The sequence below is a fragment of the Myotis brandtii genome, unplaced genomic scaffold (genome assembly GCF_000412655.1).
Source record: "Myotis brandtii unplaced genomic scaffold, ASM41265v1 scaffold280, whole genome shotgun sequence".
Classification (NCBI taxonomy): Eukaryota; Metazoa; Chordata; class Mammalia; order Chiroptera; family Vespertilionidae; genus Myotis; species Myotis brandtii.
Window position 1 is genome coordinate 372,412 of NW_005360677.1, and position 17,773 is coordinate 390,184.

The window sequence follows — 17,773 nt, forward strand, 5'->3', positions numbered from 1 at the left end:
CGGATTCTAGTCTCTGGCTGTGGGTCTTGTCCTGCGTCAGCTTGGTGCTCCTTCCCCGGGGCCTGGGCGCTCCCTTCCCCCAGGCTGCGGCCTCTGTCCTGCCGGAGACCTGCAGACGTCCCTCCCTCGGAATTCCTCGGAAGTCTTCCTCCTGGGGTTGTGCGGGCGCCTCGCCCTGAGCCACCTCCAGGCTGGTGAGGTCGGGCCTCCGCCTCCAGAATGCGGAAGGCTCTTCACTCCCCCCCCTGAGGGACCTCCTTCCTCAGGCACTCTGGCCTGTTTCCTTCTTCATCTTGAAGAGCATCTTCTTCTCACCCCGAGGGGTCTCCCGCCCAGACCCACAGAGATCTCTTGTTTCAGAGCCGGAGTAGCCTCCCCACCCTGACCCTGGTTTGCCTTCTCTCTCTGACTCTGAGGAACTTCTTGTGCTCCCCGTGGGGGGCTCCCCGTCCCTGATCCTGAGGGTCCCCCTCTCTCCGACTCTGAGGAATCGGAGTTTCTGAAGTGCTGCTCTGTCCTGGTCCAAGCCCCAGCCCAGCCCCTCGGGGGATCCTGGGATAGTGGCAGGCCCTGGGAGGGCAGGCCTGAGGGCCCGCAGGCTTCCAGATGATGGTGGAAGGGGGCCTGGGTGGTGGGCTCTGCTGGGCCCTCTCTTCCTTCTGGACCAGATTCAGGGAAGGATGCACTTTGTCCTAGGCTGTGAGGGAATCCCTGTGCCAGGGCCACCCCCACCCCCCACCCCAGGGGAGCCTGGAGACCCCAGTGGCTGCTCCGGTGGCCTCCCTTCCATATGGCCCTTGCCTGACTCCTGCATTTGTTAACCCGTGTTATGTAGTGTAAACGGTGCTTCAGCAATGGTCCCGTCCACCTCGCTATAGGAAGTCGCCCTGCCTCACCCCAGCAGCCTCTTCCACGGCAGAACCCACCCCTGCCGCCCCCAATCTGAGAGGGCCCTTGCCCAGGACCCTCTGACCCCTTCACCTTGAATTCTGAGTTTCCTGGTTCCCCAAAGCTACTGCTGGTGGTGGGGTCCAGCTCTCGTAAGCAACCTGAGAAAGATTGATGTAAGGAGCCCTGTGCACACGTCCCAGCCCCTCACACACATCCCACCTGGACTGGAGCCAAGAAGCCTAGGGAATCCCCGGCAGATAAAGGGAGGGGGCGCCCAGATAGCTGGTGTTTGAACTTCCAGTTCTCATAGTTCATTGTTCCACCTGTATTTACACAGCCTACTATGTGCCTGCTTGTCAGGTTTGCCCGCCTACAGCCGACTGCATCTTTCTTATCTTCCCCTCCAAGCCAGACCATCTCCCTGGAACCCCACACCCTCTTCCTCCACCATGGGATGCCTTGGAGCAGGAAGGGCCTCGTAGGACACCCCTACTTTGTCCTGATGGGCCCATCCAGGCCCATAAAAAAACCACTGCATGTACCCTTTTAAGCTCTTTCTTGGTTTCTGACAGCAAAATCAGACAAAATTCAAGAATTGAAATCTTAGGCCAGAGCCGAGCCTCAAAACTGCAAGTCTGCATAATCAACAAAAGGAATCTAAAAAGGGAGATGAGAGGTCGCTGCTCCCTTGCAGCTGTGGAGGGAGGCAAGTCGCTCAGTATCCTTAAAACTAGTTTTAAAAAACTTGATTTCATAAGGTCTTAAAGTGGGACCCTTCTCAAGAACATCCCATCTTTATGCAATATGGATGTGGAGATATTCATAACTAACCGAAATAGAAGGTTCTCTGTGAAAATAAATCTGTCTTTTGAAGAGTTTCTGAGCACAGGGGTCTGATAAGACTCCCACGCCTTCAGAAATTATTGCATAAACTGTGAAAATAGCCTCCAGCCCCTTCCTCTGAATATAATTGTAAAAATTTCTCTATCAATTAGACAATAGTCATTGGCACTTTCTTCCTCTCACACGTACAAAAGAACAATTAAAAGCTGCCCTGGCCTCTTGATCATGGTCCCATGTACCAAAAGGTCACTAGTTCGAATCCCAGTCAGGGCACATGCCCAGGTTGCGGGCTCGATCCACAGTAGGGGGTGTGCAGGAGGCAGCTGATCAATGTTTCTTTCTCTCTCTGTCTCTCTCTCCCTCTTCCTCTCCTTCTCCCTCTCCCTCTTTCTAAAATCAATAAAAGCAAATTTAAAATGCTTATGGCTTTGCTGGGCTTAGTATTTAACAAATCCTTTGAGAGTGTCTTGTTTAAACTAACAGGTCCAGGGCTCACAGCATCTATCTCACTGATTCTAATCCCCTGTTCATGGTCACACTCTCTCACTAGGCTGTGCTCTCCTCAGAGACAAGGGACCAAGTGATGGGGCAAGACTTTCATGTACTTGGCATATCCCCAGTGTCTGGCGTAGGGTGGCCCACAGGCTATTCCATTCCCTCCTCCCCGAGCAGCCATGGACAGACATTGCCACCTCTCTCCCCTGAGCTCCAAATTAGTTTCAGAATCCCCCTGGACACAGTGCCTGAGACAGCTGCTACAAATCAAGGGGAATTGGCACATAAAATAAAACCTACTTGCCGTTCTTGGGTGCCCCGACACCCAACTAAGAGCTATGAGATGAGGAATGAGTGAGGAGTGGACTGCCTCCCCCAGTGTAGTCCGGCCACCCCAGCCGAGGGCCCTGCTGCCTGGATGCCGACCCCTCCTGTCAACATCCCAGGTGTGGGCTCTGCAGGCACGCCAGGGCTCTCCCACGTGGGTCTGCGGCACTCCCGACTTCCCCCAGATCTGGGGCTGATGATGGGTCTGCAGCCAGCCCCCTGCAGGTGTGCAAAAGCTGCCTCAGCTGCACCTCTTGCATCTGGGCTCTGGAAGGGGAGGGGCAGCCTGTCTGCCAGTCTCCCCACCCCCAGCAGCTGCTGAGCCTTCCCACCTAACATTCAAACACCATACGGGGCGACTTGCCCCAGCCCCTGTACCCACCACTGGATCCTGGGAGCTGGACCTGGGGGTTACCCTTCCCAGGGGCTGTGGGCAACCATGTGGGTGCAACTGAGCGAGAGCCCCAGGAGGACCATGTGTGTGAGGAGGGGTGCTGGGCGGGGCTGTGGAAGGAGACCAGGGAAAGGGCCAGTGTTCGGTCTCTTTATGTGGCAACACCCAGTGCACAGATTCCCTGGGAGAAAGACTCACCCCTCCAGGAACTGGTGGTTCTGGCTCAGGGTGTCCCCAGCCTGGTGTGAGGAGCACAGCCTGGAACGCTGGAAGGATTAGGGGGTGGCCTAGTCCCCAGGACACCAGATGGTAGGCAGCCTCTAAAACGCCCCTGAGATGCCCCCTCCTGGCATCCATGCCCTTGGATGATGCCCTCCCCTGCCCCTCCAGGTGCAGGAGCTTGGAAAGGGGTCCCTCCTGCCCAGGGGAGCCCTCAGATGAGCCTGCAGTCGTGGCCGGCAGGTTGTCTGGACAGGTCATTGGACACACCCTCCTGCTCTCTCCTGGGAGGCCTCGGCCCAGAGCCGGCTGCCAACCTGCCCGAAGGGCCTCGGCAGTTGGTGGCTGAGCTGGACCGGAGACAGCCGTCGCTCCCAGTCACCACAGCACCCTCTTCCTGGAGGGAGGGCTGCGGTGGGTGCTCAGTGTGCCGCTCAGGGCCTGCCAGCCTGCTCTCCTCCCACGCTGCAGCCATGTCTACGGCTTCTGGGCATCACCACGCAGTGGACTGACCAAGATGGGTGCTGGCTGTGGGATGGTAGCAGCCGGCACAGAACGACAGGCCCCGTGCTGCGGGCACAGCGCTACACCCTCCTCATGGATGAGCTTCCGGTGCTCCCAGCAGCCCTCTGAGAAGGATGTTCTCTTCCTCGTCGTGTGGCTGAAGGAATAGAGGCCACAGCCCACACCTTGTCGGAACAGAGATCTGAACCGGATCCATCTGTCTCCAAAGCCCACGCTCCTCCCACTCTCCTCACCACTATGACTGCCCCAATGTCACAGTGACCCCCCTGCCTCAGCCAAGCCCCGCTCACCCGACTCATCAGCTGCTCCGAGTCCCCACCCACCCTACCACGGGCCTCGCTGCACTGGCTCCGCGCACACTGGGCCTGGTCCCTCAGACCACAGAACTGGGCCTGCGGAGGCCAGAAGAGGCCCAGCCCCGCCCCAGTCAGCAGCTCCAAGTCCCACAGGAGCTGCAAAAAGATGGGGTGCCAGAATGTGAGAGGGTACCCATCCTGCCTCTGCCACACCCCCAGGCAGCCCCTCCCTGCTCCTGGGCCCGCCGGCTCCATGCACCTGGGGAGGTAAGGTTGGGTCAGGCCCCACCGAGGCCCGGTCCCCTCAGAGGCAGTGCCCTGCCTCCCTCACCTGCCGAAGTGCAGCCCAGAGCTGGCCCAGGCCTGCAGGGCATCGGAACAGGTGCTGGTACAGAGCCAAGACCTGCTTGGGGCTGCAAGGGAGCCTTAGGCCCCAGGTGTAGCTGCCTGCGCCATGGAGTAGGGGTCGGGGCAGATGTCCCCTCCCCTTTTCCCAGTGCCACTAGGGACTGGAGATGGACACACAGGATTTGCTCACAGGAGCCAGAGACAAAGCCCCTGAGCACAATAATGCAGGACCCTGATGTCTGAGCCGCGGCCGGGGCCCACCAAGTCTCCTGGAGCTCTGACTCCGAGAAAGGTTTCTGGGTCACGGAGGTGGCGGTGTAGGGTCAGGAGTGTGACCCTTCCAGAGACAGGTGTGTGCATGTGCTTGTTCGCATCCCAAATGAGTACCTGTTTTACATCCACATACTTACATGTACATACGAAGCTGCATTACATAGGCGCCTCACATGCTCAACATGGGCAGCAGCTACCCACAGCCAGGACACAACTGCTCCACACTTGTGACCCTTCCTCGCAGGGTGCTATCATTCTCACCCCCATTTTACAGATCACAACACTGGGCCCCAGAAGTAAGCTGCCCTAACCAGCAGGTGGCACTGTCTCCCTCAGCTGGAGATGGTGGCGGAGATAAACAGGCTCTGAGCCAGCGCAGGCAGGACAACGTGACGGGCAGGCCATGGCGGGTGCTTCCCTAGCGCTGGCTCCAAGCTGTCCCCATGCAGAGCGCTGTTCATTCTGCTTGTTCCTTGCAATATGTCAGATGAGGACACAGCCTGCATAAGCTATAACTAAGGGAGGGAATGAAGACACGAGATGCTGCTGCTCTAACCACTCCACGAGGGCAGGGAGCCCCTCGCAGCAACTTGATGAAGTGGGTGCTATCATTCTCACCCCCATTTTACAGATCACAACACTGGGCCCCAGAAGTAAGCTGCCCTAACCAGCAGGTGGCACTGTCTCCCTCAGCTGGAGATGGTGGCGGAGATAAACAGGCTCTGAGCCAGCGCAGGCAGGACAACGTGACGGGCAGGCCATGGCGGGTGCTTCCCTAGCGCTGGCTCCAAGCTGTCCCCATGCAGAGCGCTGTTCATTCTGCTTGTTCCTTGCAATACGTCAGATGAGGATACAGCCTGCATAAGCTATAACTAGGGGAGGGAATGAAGACACGAGATGCTGTGGTCTTCGCTGTCTCTGCTGCTGCTCTAACCACTCCACGAGGGCAGGGAGCCCAGAGAGAAGCCTGGCAGAAGCAGCTGAGCAAGCAGACAGGTGACCTCAATCCAGCCCAACACTCTCCCCTTTTCCTGCTGAAATATTAGGGACCCAGCAATGAGAGCAGGGCCCCCTTTGCTATTTTAGCCAAGGTCCCTAACACACCAAGGTCGTATAGCCAGTAGGAGGTAAAGAGAATTCAAGATAGAGTTCACTTTTAAAAGATGTTTTTCTTTTCAAAGACATAGAGTTTTTCTATTTCAAAGCCCATGTTCTTTCCCCTACAAGGATGTCTTCAGAAATTGCACATGTGTCCCCGGCCCACAGGCCCATCAGGGTGGGCGTGGCTGTGGATGCACACAGGTATACACGCTTGTTGGGGGGGGGGGGGTCTGTGCACTTGTATCTGTGTCTGTATTTCATCACAGTCCTGGTCCCCACTCCAGGCACAGGGTCCCTCTATCACCAGCTCTGAGTGGCCCAGGAGGCCCCTGAGCACTTGGTATCCCCAAACCAAGAGAAAACAGGATGCCATGTGGGGACTGAGCATCTTCTCTGTGCACTTCAGCCCCTGCAGGATTCCACATGATCCACAGAGGGTGCCCCATCGGGGCCACAGGCCACGCCTGCTACCTGCAAACGCAGGCTGGGACCAGGCGTCCTGGCTCCGCCTGCCCACTGCAGGGCAGCACCAGGGTATTGCAGGCGAGGGGCAGCCCAGGGATGCAGGCACGGGAGTGAGCAAGGTCCAGAGCTGAATCCCCACAGCTGCCACCGCTCTGACTCTGGGGACACTGACTTCTGGCCCCCATGTCCCAAGCAGCCCATGCCCCAGTGCCAGGAGGAAGCACACGCACACACACACACACAAGGCAGCCTTAGGGCAGGCCCCGAGTTTACTGCTTCTGACTCAACACGGCTGGGTTTTTGTGGGACATGGGCCTAGGCTCCCAGTGCCAGCGCAGGGCACTCTCGCTGAAGCTCTGGCCAGGGTGGGAGCTGCTCTCCAAGGAGAGCCTTCTGGTCTGATGAGTCCCGGTCGCTGTCATCCTGGGTCAGGTGTCCCCCGGGACTCCTGGCTGGGGCTGAGCAGATCTCGGGGTGGCTGGTCCCCAGTGAGTAGGACTGGGGGGCAGGCCTCGGGTGGGATACAGTGGGCTTCATGCTCCACCAGGCCTGCGGGGCACTGGCAGCCGGGGACACAGGGCCTCACACAGTCGGCAGACAGCTCCCCCAGGGGGACGTGCTGGTTGAAGCAGGTGCGGGGACAGGGCGGGCCACACTCATCGAACACGAAGCCACGGTCCAGGGGGCAGCCCACCACTGCAGGCAGAGTGGACGGCGGGGCTCCAGTCACCCTACTCACCCCTTGCAGCCCTCCCTGTGCCTCCCCCACCCAGATCTGGCCCTCTGTGCCACCCCCTTCCCCATGCCACCTCGGGCACTGCTGGCTCACCACAGAGCGTCGGGCCCCGCCAGGCCGGCGTCGCCCCTGCCTGGCGACAGTGGCTGGCATAGGCTTCCAGGGCATCGCAGAGGCAGGTGTCAGCCGAGGAGCCAGGGCCACAGGCACACAGGTCATACACACAGGCGGCAAAGAAGGGCTCCGGCGGCACCACAGCATGGCAGCGACTGAATGGGGAGGACTTCAGCACCCCGCACCGGGCGTTGGCCTCACGCCGGGCACGGTAGCCTGCTGCTCGGCAAGGATGCACCTCCCGGCCCTTGGAACAGGGCCGACCAGGTCCCGGCCCCTCGGGGACCTGGGTGGGGAAAGTGGCCCTGGTATGACCGCATCCTTGGGCAGCTGGCCTTTGTCTGCCGTTCTTCAAAGCATTTCCCACCCAATGTTTTGTTTTAGCTTCAAAAACCCCCTTACAAGAATAGCAAAGAATGAAGGGGGGGGGGGGGGGATAAGGACACATATGTACTAGTAATACCTTAATCAATAAAGAAAAAAAAGAATAGCAAAGAAAGCATGAGCTACTTTTCTTTTGTCCCCATTTTGGGGACAAACCAAGGCCCAGAGCAGGCAAGTAACTTGTTCAAGGTCACACAGCCTGTGAGTAGCAACGCAGGGCTTGGGGAGTCAGATGATGAGGCCTCTTTCAACAGGCCTTTCTGCCTCCTCCAGCTCCATGCCAGGCAAGAAGCTCCCAAGCCAGCCTAAAAGTCCCAAAGCCCATCTTGTATCCACCCTGCTCCCCATGTCCACACCAAAGGGCTGCTCTGAGACTCATGCTCAACTGTGCCGTCTCCAGCCCGATCCCCGGCCCCCCAGGCCCCGGGCTCCTGTACCACTCACCTGCCAGCTATTCCCAAAGGCAGCCTCAGTGGGTAGGAGCAGCCCCTGAGGGCCCTGCAGATCATCCTGGGCAAAGCCATTGAAGTTCCCACAGAGCCCACAAATCTGGCCCCGGTAGGAGCCAGGCACTCTCACCTCCACCTGGGACTGCCCATCCCACAGCACCTGTGTGGAGAGGCTGGGACTGGAGAGAGGGGAAAAGGAAGCCCAAGATCCGCCCTGGCCGCACACACAGTGTCAGCGCGCCCCCTGCTGTCGGAGGGAGGCTCTCCATGGGGGAGACGGCCCCGGGGACAGGCTGCGGGACTATGACAGGCAGCACAGCTCCCAGGAAGGCACCGGCCGTCAGCATCCCTGAACTGGGCCCCCAGGTGAAATGCACCCACTTCCAGAGATAGACTATCTCCTGGGTGCTCAGGCCTTACAGCGGACAGGACGCAGTTAGAGTTTGTATCCCAAGTGTAGCCAAGTCCTATTCTAGGAATTTACAAAGTGTGCTTCTTGCTGGATGCGGGGGAGTGCATCACTCCTTGGCATGGGAGCTGGAGGGACTCCTGAAACCACCTATGCCCTAGGAGACCTCAGTTGACCCTCCCGCGAATCCTTCCACGATTTTACCAACGAGGAAACCGGCCCACAGAGGACTGGTCCAGGCCCAGGGCCCAGTGTGTTGATGGCTGAGCCAAGATTAGAAACCAGGCTCAGAACTTTCATTGCACCTGAGGCCTCTGGACTCTCCCACCTCCGTGTGGCCCGGGAAGTAGTTGGTAACCCCCACGCCCTCCACAGAACAGCAGCCTGAGCAGCCCCAGGCCCCTCCTTCCCCCACCCCACACCCCCATGGCCAGGCCGCACCTGGAGCCCCGGCTGGGTGTGCAGGATCACGGTGCCGCCCCGCAGCTCCGCGTACAGCAGCGGCTCCTGCAGGAAGGGCAGGGCCACAGGGCGCCCGTCCACCTAGCGGAGAAGGAGGGCGGGAGGAGGGGCGACGTTGGCACGGAGGCCTGGACGGCGGCGGGACTGCCCTTCCCGGCCCTCTGCTCGCCTCACCGTGACCGCCCCGCCCTGCAGCAGCCGCACGGCCACGTCTCCCAGCAGCACCGCCACCTCCTGGGTCCAGGCCACACCGCTCCGGCCCCGGTCAGTGTTGGTCACGTGCACACTGCGGTGCGAGAGGCCGGGCGCGGTGGTCAGCAGGAGAGGGTGCGGGGCAGGGAGCAGGCAGGGGGCGCTGCGCACCTGAAGTCCCCTCCACGGCAGTGCCGGGCCAGCACGTAGCTGCAGCTGCCCTGGAAGTGCAGCAGGCGGCCGTCGAAGGTGCGGTAATGGGGGTCTCCGAAGGCCATGCAGGAAGCCGGCCGCGGCAGGCAGCGGGGGCAGCAGCTGCCGGGATTCAGGGCGGGAGCCTCGTCCTGGCCTCCGCCCGGGACAGCGTCAGACACGCGGTCCCGGCGGAGCCCCACGCGGAGCCTCTGAGGACCCGGGCGCTCGGGCTCCCAGACGCACTGCGAGCGGGCTCTGGGCGCCGCCTCGCGGTCGCTCCGGGAACTGCAGGACCCTCCGCCGCGCCCCTCGTCCCCAGCTCCGCGGCCGGGGGCCCCAGCCAGGTTCCTCCTTCCCTGCCCGTTGCACCAGGTGGCGGTGCCACGTGCACACTCACCCCACCGCCCTAGACGGGCACTCACAGGGCCACAGGAGAGCGGCGGGCAGCGCTGACTCTGGCAGCGCACGGCGCCGGCCACGCAGGAGCAGCTGGTGCAGGGGTCCACGGCCCAGCTTTCCCCGGAGGCCACCTCTCGGCCCTGGTGCTCACATGACTGGGCGGGAGCTGAGGGGACTTGGGGGGAGGGGAAGGGCAAAGGTCAGCTGCCCCTGCCTCACCCTGGGTCTCGGTGCTGCTCTCTCCATCACCCGGCCCGCACCTTGGCATCGTTCACAGCACCTGCCAGTGTCTCGAACCTTCACCCAGCCGTGTGGGCAGGAGAGGGCCTGGCACTCCTCAAGGCGGCACTCCACGCGGCCCCGCTGAGGACAGAGGCCACTGCTCTAGGGACTTCCGGTAGGACCTGGGGTCCCTGGTCACACTTCTGGGGGCTCAGTTCTGAGGCAGCAGCCCCTTCTCCCTGGAGCTGCTCCAGAAGAACCACCACTTCCTGTTCAGGTGGGGCCTGAAGTCCAGCCCTCAGCTCCGTGCCCAGCACAGGGATGCCTCTGCCCCCTCTCACCCAGGGGGGCGCCCTTTCCTAATTACCTCAAAGACACCCCCTCATATGCATTGGCCCAGCGTCCTGAGGCTCCCCTCTTCTATAAGGCCCTCCACCCCCACTCCTCACCCCCAGCTCACATGGCAGGTACAAGTAATGCAGGCATTGCTGGGGTCCCGCCAGCTCTCTCCATCGGCCACTCTCCGGCCCTCGGCCTCCACCACACATTCTGATGGGAAATGAGGCTGGGGGAGCGCTGTCCTTCCAGCTGCATCCCTCCTCCCTGGAGCGCACCCTGAAGGCCCACAGCAGGGGGTGCCCCCCACCCACTTAGCACCCTGATGGTATTGATTTCTTCAACCACATGCAGGGGGCCTACTAGAGGACAGACCCTGCACCGGGGATGTGGAGAGGGTTCTGGAAGCCGAAAGAGCCGTAGGCTGGAGCCCTCCTCGGGCCTGGCTGCCAGCTGGGCAGTGCAATACCCTACCAGGGGCCTGTGGTACTGAGCCCACTGGCAGGCCTCAGGCCAGGCCTTGAGAATCCAGGCTTCATTCTCTGCCTCCCTCTGCCTCAGGGTCTCTCCTCCACCCCAATGACAAGCCCTCCCTTTCTACAAAAGAACGAAGCCAGCATTTACCCCGGCACACAGGGCAGCAGCCCCCAGGCGGGGTATGGCGCTCTGAGGGGAGACAGCTGAGCTCAGGACAGGCCTGGTGAACGCAGAGCCAGGTGAGGTCCTGTGAAAGGGCGTGAGAACACGGTGGGTAGAGGATGTGGGAGGGCGCCGGCTCTTCGCGGAATGTGACATTCAGGACGGGTGGGCGCATGCCGGGTGAGTGGGAATCCCGGAGCTGCGGCCGGAGATTCGGCCCCAGCCCACAGAGGCGGTTCTTGGAGCTTTGGGAATCCCCAGGGCCGAGGGCTCACCTGGCACTGGCAGGTGTAGCAAGGGTCCAGCGGGACCAGCTCAGACCCCAGCAGGCCCTCTGTGCAGTTACTCAAGGCCTCTGTGTAGACAAGAATGCAATTGAGGGTAAAAGGGGGGCAAGGGATGTAAGCCCAGGTGACCGCACTCACCCACTCTATCCTCAGACCCATGTCCCAGCCCTTGACTCCAGGAAGGATAAATCCTTTCCCGCTGGTTCAGGAGAGAAAAGTTTGGACTTTTCAAGAGGAACTTTGCTAGGCTACTGGGGGGAGGGGGCTGGACACTGGCCACGTGTGGCTTCCTTAGCCTGAGGTCCCTCAGGACCACACACAGCGCTGCCTGCTCCCCGCCCAGCTCCCTTCATATTGCCTGGCTAAAACGGCACAAGAAAGCACAGAGAGCCAGAACCGGTTTGGCTCAGTGGATAGAGCGTCGGCCTGCGGACTCGGGGGTCACGGGTTCGATTCCGGTCGGGGGCATGTGCCTTGGTTGCGGGCGCGTCCCCAGTGGGGGGCGTGCGGGGGGCGGCTGATTGGTGTTTCTCTCTCATTGATGTTTCTGACTCTCTGTCCCTCTCCCTTCCTCTCTGTAAAAGGTCAATAAAATATATTAAAAAAAAAAAAAAAGAAAGAAAGAAAGCACAGAGAGCCAGGTAACCCCCAGTTCCAATCCTCAGTGCCTGTGCCATTTTAGGCAGATCAATCAACCTCTCAGAACCTCAGTTTCTTCATCTGTAAAAAGGGAATAATAATAATACTTACCTCACTGGGTAACTGTGAAAATTAAACAAGATACTGCTTATTAAAATCACCAAGCAGCGCATGGCATGCAGGGGTGCTTAATAAGTGTTCGTCTTTTTCTCTTTTCCTGAAGCACAAGTGCTGATAAGAATGGCTCTCCCCATCTCTGGAGCTGGGCCACTCACTGCCCCTCTTGACCCGACATCATTGCCCTCAAAAGCCAGCAGCTGGCACAACTGCCACCCCACAGCACCACCTGCTGGGCAAAATGAGTCAAGGGGTCCCTGCCAGTTTTCCCGGTTCCCCTTGGGGTGGTGCAAGCCTCACCCGCCAGGGCAGGGCGAGGGCTTCTAGAACAGTCCTCTGGACTCAGGAAAGGTCTGGGGCTGGGACTGTGGCAGAGAGCTGGCTGGCACTTCCAGTGTCAGTCAGGGGGTGGCAGCCCTGCTACCCTCTATCAGTGACTCACGGGCACAGGTGGGACAGCAGTGCTGAGGCCCCGGGGGCAGGAGCTGGCTGGCAGGGCAGCCCACCAGGCTGGGACACTGCCGTCGGTGACAGCGAAGGCTGGGAGGCCCCTCGGGCTGCAGCTGCAACAGGAATGAGTGAGCAGGGCTGGGCCCCAGACCCCTCCGTGTGCCTGCAGCACCTCCTCAACAGCCCCCCAGACTGGCTCCTCACCCCTAATCCCCAGCGATGATTTCCCTTTCCCTTTCCAGTCATTGGGCCTGAACCATCTGTGACCTTTGACCCTCCTGCACTCTCATGCCACCCTTTTCCCAACGCCACTGCCTAATCTCTGGACCTATGATGTCACTGCCTGCTCCCCATTGATGGAGATTCTCAGTGGCCCCAACCACTTCCCAGGTGTCTCCTCGCCCATCCTATTCACGCCCACTCTACACTCCTGCCAGGGGGGCCTGCCCACTGCCTCCCCCACTCAGCACTGGTGCCACAGCTAACCCCAGACTTCTGGGCCCTGCTGGCTCTTCGCCCCAAGCCCTGCCTCACCTCCTGGCCACTGGGACACTCTCCTGTCTCTGACCCTCATAGTGCCTGCTGCCCGCAGTGTCCAGGCTGCCCGCATGGTGCCCCACCCCCAGCATGGCCCTCACCTACCTCGCAGATGCACACTTCACAGGGGTCGGCCCCAGGCTGGAAGCTGTCCCCTGGCTCATACTTCCGGCCCTCATGCTCACAGTCTTGGGGGTGGGGTAAGAGCAGAATAGGACCAGGGGGCCTTCAGGCTGGCAGCAATGCCAGGGGTAGGGTTCTCTGTCCCCCAGAGACCCCAACCCCCAGGATTTGGGTGTGTACAAAAATGGGAGCCACTCTGGAAAGGCTTGTCTCTGCCGCCCCACCCAGTGCCAAGGCAGGGAGATGCTGACCAGGTACTACCTCCCTGCCACCCACCCCACCCCAGGCTCCCAGTACCAGAGCATCGAGGGCAGCAGTCACTGGGCCCCTGGCGGGGATGGGCACAGGAGCTGATGCACTGGACTCGGGCGCAGGTGACAACACCCTCGCGACACATGCAGGAGGAGCAGGGGCTGTCCGGAGGCTCCCAGCTACTGCCTTCAGGGTGCTCCTCCCCGTGGGCCAGGCAGCCTGTCCCAGGTGGGCAGGGGTGACTCTGAGTCTGGGTTCTGTCTGCCCCCGATGGCCCACCCTGGGTGGTCAGCAGGGCCTGGGGTCTGGCCTGGGAGGGGATCTGCAGGGGTGAGGTGGGAGGTGGCCTGGCAGAACTGCTGTCTGCGGTGGAGGGAAGACACGGCTGGGCTCAGAACTCCTGGGCTATAATCCCTGGCACGCCTGCTTGCTAAACCAAAGGCCAGGCAGCAGGCACTGCCTGTGGTAGGCCAGCATCAGCACCAGAACCTGGCACGCAGCAGGCATCTAATACATGCATGCAGAATGAATGAAAGGTAACTCAATCTCTCCAAGCCTCAGACTCCATAGCTGTTAAATAGAATTTCCTCTGTGCTGCCCCCTCACAGTGAGATGCTGTCATGGTTCTGGAATCTAAGCCGTGCTGGGCAGAAGGCAGGTCAGAAAGGCTCCTATTCAGGCAGCCTAGAAGCAAAGGTTGTCTCTGCCAGCTGCCAGTTATATTACCTCTCTGCACCTCAGTTCTCCCATCTGTGAAATAGGAATAATAATAATAGTGCCTCCCTGATAAGATCTTTGTGTGGATTGAAGTGCTTAGCTCCTGGTATATGCTCATGATGTGATCATGATGATGAATGGGGTGTGGTTAGGCAGGGGGCAGCTTTGAGGGGGTCTACTAAGCCTCTGGAAGGGGAGATGGTCTGGGCAGGCCAGGGGCAGGGCCAGGTCAGAAGAGCTGAAGGAGGACAGGGGTGAAGTCTCAAGGATGGAGGTGTGGGAGGGCAGATGGGTGGGCAGGGAGGTGGGAAGACAGGAGGGGAGTTTGAGGGAAAGGAGGTGGGGCAGATGGAGGCGCATTGGGCCCAGGGGCAGAAGCAAGGGGCAGCCCCACCGGCCGGGCACACCTCTGCAGCGAGGGCAGCAGCTCCCCTGCTCGGTGACCTGGAGTGGGCAGGACAGGGGTGGGCACCGCCGCTGCACACAGCTGACGTGGCCGGCCTGCAGAAGATGCTGGGTCAGTGACTTGCTCCCTAGGCTGGGTGCCCTAGAGGCAGGGTGCCCAGCCAGCGCCCAGCCCCCTCTGCCACCTCCCGGCCGTACCTGACAGCGACACCGCTCGCAGCTGCCCGTGGGCCCCTCAAACTCCTCCCCATCCTGGTGCTCCCGGCCCTGAGAGAAGCATCCTGTGGGCGACATGCTTTCTGGGTGGGACGCTGTGCCACCTTGCCCTGTCCAACCTCAGGCCTGGCGAAAGGCGAGGAGGAGGGGCAGGGAGGGGCCCCGGGGGCCTGGGTGTGGGGAAGGCAGCTCACTGTGGCACACAGGGCAGGAGCAGGGGCCTGGGGAGGGGTGAGGGCAGAGAGCAGGTGGACATGGCTTCTTCTGGCAGCGCATGGAACCTTCCTGGGGAGAGAGGTCACACTGCCACTTCCTGATCCCCATGTCATCACACCCTCAACCCAGGCTTCACACTGCCCCAAGATGGGGCACCCCCACCGAGCCTGCCAGGCCCAAACCCCCTGGCTTGGCCAGGAGCCTGAGTCCAGTCCTGTCCCACTTGTCACAGGCAGAGGTGCGCTGTGAGACTGCGGGGGGGGGGGGGGGGGGGGGGGGGGGGGGGGGGGGGACAAGCCGGCCAGAAAGGAGGGCCAGAGATGAAGGTTCCCGGGTTCCCCAAGGCCACCTCACCTGGCAGGTGCACAGGGAGCAGGTGGGGTCCAGTGGGTCAGGGAGGGTCTCTCCTAGGGCAGCAGTGACTCCATGATAGAGGCATCCTGGCAGAGCAGGGAAGGCAGTGGGAGAGCTGCTGTCAACAGGACCGTCTCCTGCCTCACACTCACACTCACACTCACACTCACACGCTCTCACACATATACACTCACATATACTCACATATACTCACAATACTATACACTCACACTCATACTTTCACACACACATACTCTCTCACATATACACTCACACACACTCACACACATACTCTCATACATATACACTCACACAATACACTTACACACATACTCACACTCATATACTCTCACACACATACACGCTTACACACATACACATACACTCACACTCATACTTTCACACACACATACTCTCTCACATACACTCACAAACATACACTCTCACACACACATACACACACACACACACAGCCGGCCTGGGACCTCTCAAAGCTTAGGGGTCTGAGAGGGAGAGCGGGTGTCTGGGAAGGTGGGTGAGGAGAGGCTTCACCAGGCTGTAAGTGGTGAGCTTTGCACGCAGGGAGGCCGTGGAGCATGGAGGTGGGCTCACAGAGGAAGGTGAGCAATGGGTGGGGCTCCCGAGGCACCCAGGGCAGTGGGAATCGTTTTGAGTCTCGTGATGTGCTGTTTTAGGAAGGCAGCAGGACAACTTAAGAGCAGAAAGGTCTGGAAGCACAGGAACCAGTTATTTGGTGAGCCCAACACCAGTGAGAGGTGACAGCAGGGACAGAGGACACAGACAGTGGAGGCGTGGGATCGAAACGCAGGGTGTGGGTCTGCGGGGCGGCTGTCTCATGACTCTGGGCTGCTGGAGGTCCAGAAGGGGCGGGCGGTGGGAGGGCAGGCGTTGACCTACCCTGGCAGGTGGGGCAGCAGTGCCCAGATGGGATGAGCGGGTGGCTGCAGCCCAGAGGCTCACAGGGTCTGCGGCCGCAGGTCACAAAGCCTTCCAGGCAGGTACACAGGTTGCAGGGCGCTCGGGGCTCTGGGAACTCCTGGCCACTCAGGTAGGACTCCCCAAAATACTCACAGCCTTGAAGAGAGGACAGGGAGAGGCAGGGTGGGGTCAGGAAGGGGTGAGAGGACAGCAGTCACCACTGTAAGCTTGCCCTGGCCTGAGTCCAAGGCCTCAGAGACGTGGCCACGGTGGGGAGGGAGGCCTCCATCCAGGCTGACGGACACAGAAGTGGAGAGTTGGGGGGAGAGTCGGACTGGCCAAAGGGCAAACTTTCTCCCGTTCAGCCTGCAGAAAACTCTCCCTGTCCGTCTGATCTATAGGAAAAACCCGCACGGAATCTGTCCCTAGGGTTGAATACCCAGCAGGCCACTGCCCGGCCAGAAGGCACCATTTTTTCCAACGTGACCTTAGAGCTGGGAGATGCTTGAGATAACTTAGGTGGCCTGGACCCAAGGCATCCCCTTTCCAACGCTCTTTCAAGCCCTCTGATCAATCAAGGAGGGGCCAGGGCCCAGGGTGGGGCAGCTTGCCCTGAGCGGCTGACACTTTCTGACCTTTTTGAAAAAGAAGGCACTTTGGGTGATAATGACCTGTCAGTGTGAACTCATCCACTGTAACCAATGTACCGCCCTGGTGGGGGGCCCTGATAATGAGGGGGGCTGTGCCTGGGGGGGTTGGGCACAGGGGATATATGGGAAGAATCTGCACCTTCCTCTTAATTTTGCTGTGAACCTAAAACTTTTCTTTAAAAGAAAAAGTCAGTAAAAATAAGAAAAAGGGGGTGAGTCTCAGGCTGAAAGCCTTAGAAGGCAAAAGTATCTGACTTGAATTTAATATTTGATTTTTAATTGTATTCACTTTAATGGTAATATTCTACTCCTTGAAAATCTAGTTTTCCATTTACAGTATGATATAAAGGTTCCTTTCTAAATAAATTTCAATATAAAATTTCAATTTGAAGAAAAACACTAAATAAATAAAGTTACAGGTGGTAGAGGGTATTAGAAACAATTGCCAAGATAATAAACAGGAGTGACCAAAGACTGGGGAACTGGTCTTGTTCAACTCTCTCTCTTTTTTTTTTTTTTTTTTTTTTTTACAAGAGTTAAGATTAGGCCCAGAGTCACTCTTAAAAATGGTTAAGATGGTACATTTTATGTTATGTGTTTTTTCAAACATTGACAGAAATTAGGCTCAGAGAGGTTATGTAACTTGCCCAAGACCACACAGCCAAACAGCATCAGAGGCAGGAGCAAACCCAGGCTTTAGTCCAGGGCTTTCTCTTTCTTAGTGTAATAAGAATCGGGGCCCTCTCCAGGGCAGTGAGGATGACTCTGAGCCCTCCCGCCTCGCCCACCCCCTGTCCCTGCCCCTCACCATCACAGGCAGGGCAGCAGTCACCCCTGGCAGGGAAAGGGCACTGGGCAGGGGCACAGGCCCTGGGCTCGCAGCTGACGCTGCCCTCCAGGCAGAGGCAGTCGTGGCACCGCACTGTGGGCGACGGGAAGCGCTTCCCGCTGGCCAACTCCTTCCCCTCATACAGGCAGCCTAGGGGGCAGAGACAGGGCGGGGCGAGGGGCTGTGGTGGCTGTCTACCAGGCCCACCACCTCCCGGGCACTGCCCCCCAAATTCTGAGAGGGGAGGGCCAGGCCAGGGGGAGGGGAAGGCGGGGTGGCGCCCAGGCTGGAGCTGGAGAAAGGCGGGCGAGGAGTCAGAGGTGACCAC

General features: G+C 59.6%; 1 protein-coding gene across 1 annotated transcript in view; it reads right to left on the minus strand.

Annotated features, from left to right (window-relative positions):
* Window positions 1–6,428: 6,428 nt before the first annotated feature.
* The window catches only part of KCP (kielin/chordin-like protein), a 26,535-nt gene continuing 15,190 nt past the window's right edge, over window positions 6,429–17,773 (minus strand). The window contains exons 20-39 of the mRNA XM_014541817.1: window positions 17,425–17,595; window positions 15,946–16,122; window positions 15,028–15,113; window positions 14,652–14,742; window positions 14,440–14,522; window positions 14,244–14,337; window positions 13,165–13,338; window positions 12,850–12,932; window positions 12,200–12,320; window positions 10,990–11,069; window positions 10,700–10,799; window positions 10,200–10,288; window positions 9,778–9,880; window positions 9,541–9,692; window positions 9,095–9,267; window positions 8,906–9,017; window positions 8,711–8,812; window positions 7,856–8,020; window positions 7,007–7,313; window positions 6,429–6,873 (exon numbers count right to left, since the gene is read on the minus strand). Coding sequence (XP_014397303.1) covers window positions 6,596–6,873; window positions 7,007–7,313; window positions 7,856–8,020; window positions 8,711–8,812; window positions 8,906–9,017; window positions 9,095–9,267; window positions 9,541–9,692; window positions 9,778–9,880; window positions 10,200–10,288; window positions 10,700–10,799; window positions 10,990–11,069; window positions 12,200–12,320; window positions 12,850–12,932; window positions 13,165–13,338; window positions 14,244–14,337; window positions 14,440–14,522; window positions 14,652–14,742; window positions 15,028–15,113; window positions 15,946–16,122; window positions 17,425–17,595 — 2,741 coding nt within the window. The 3' untranslated portion in view covers window positions 6,429–6,595. The remainder of the gene's footprint in view (window positions 6,874–7,006; window positions 7,314–7,855; window positions 8,021–8,710; window positions 8,813–8,905; window positions 9,018–9,094; window positions 9,268–9,540; window positions 9,693–9,777; window positions 9,881–10,199; window positions 10,289–10,699; window positions 10,800–10,989; window positions 11,070–12,199; window positions 12,321–12,849; window positions 12,933–13,164; window positions 13,339–14,243; window positions 14,338–14,439; window positions 14,523–14,651; window positions 14,743–15,027; window positions 15,114–15,945; window positions 16,123–17,424; window positions 17,596–17,773) is intronic.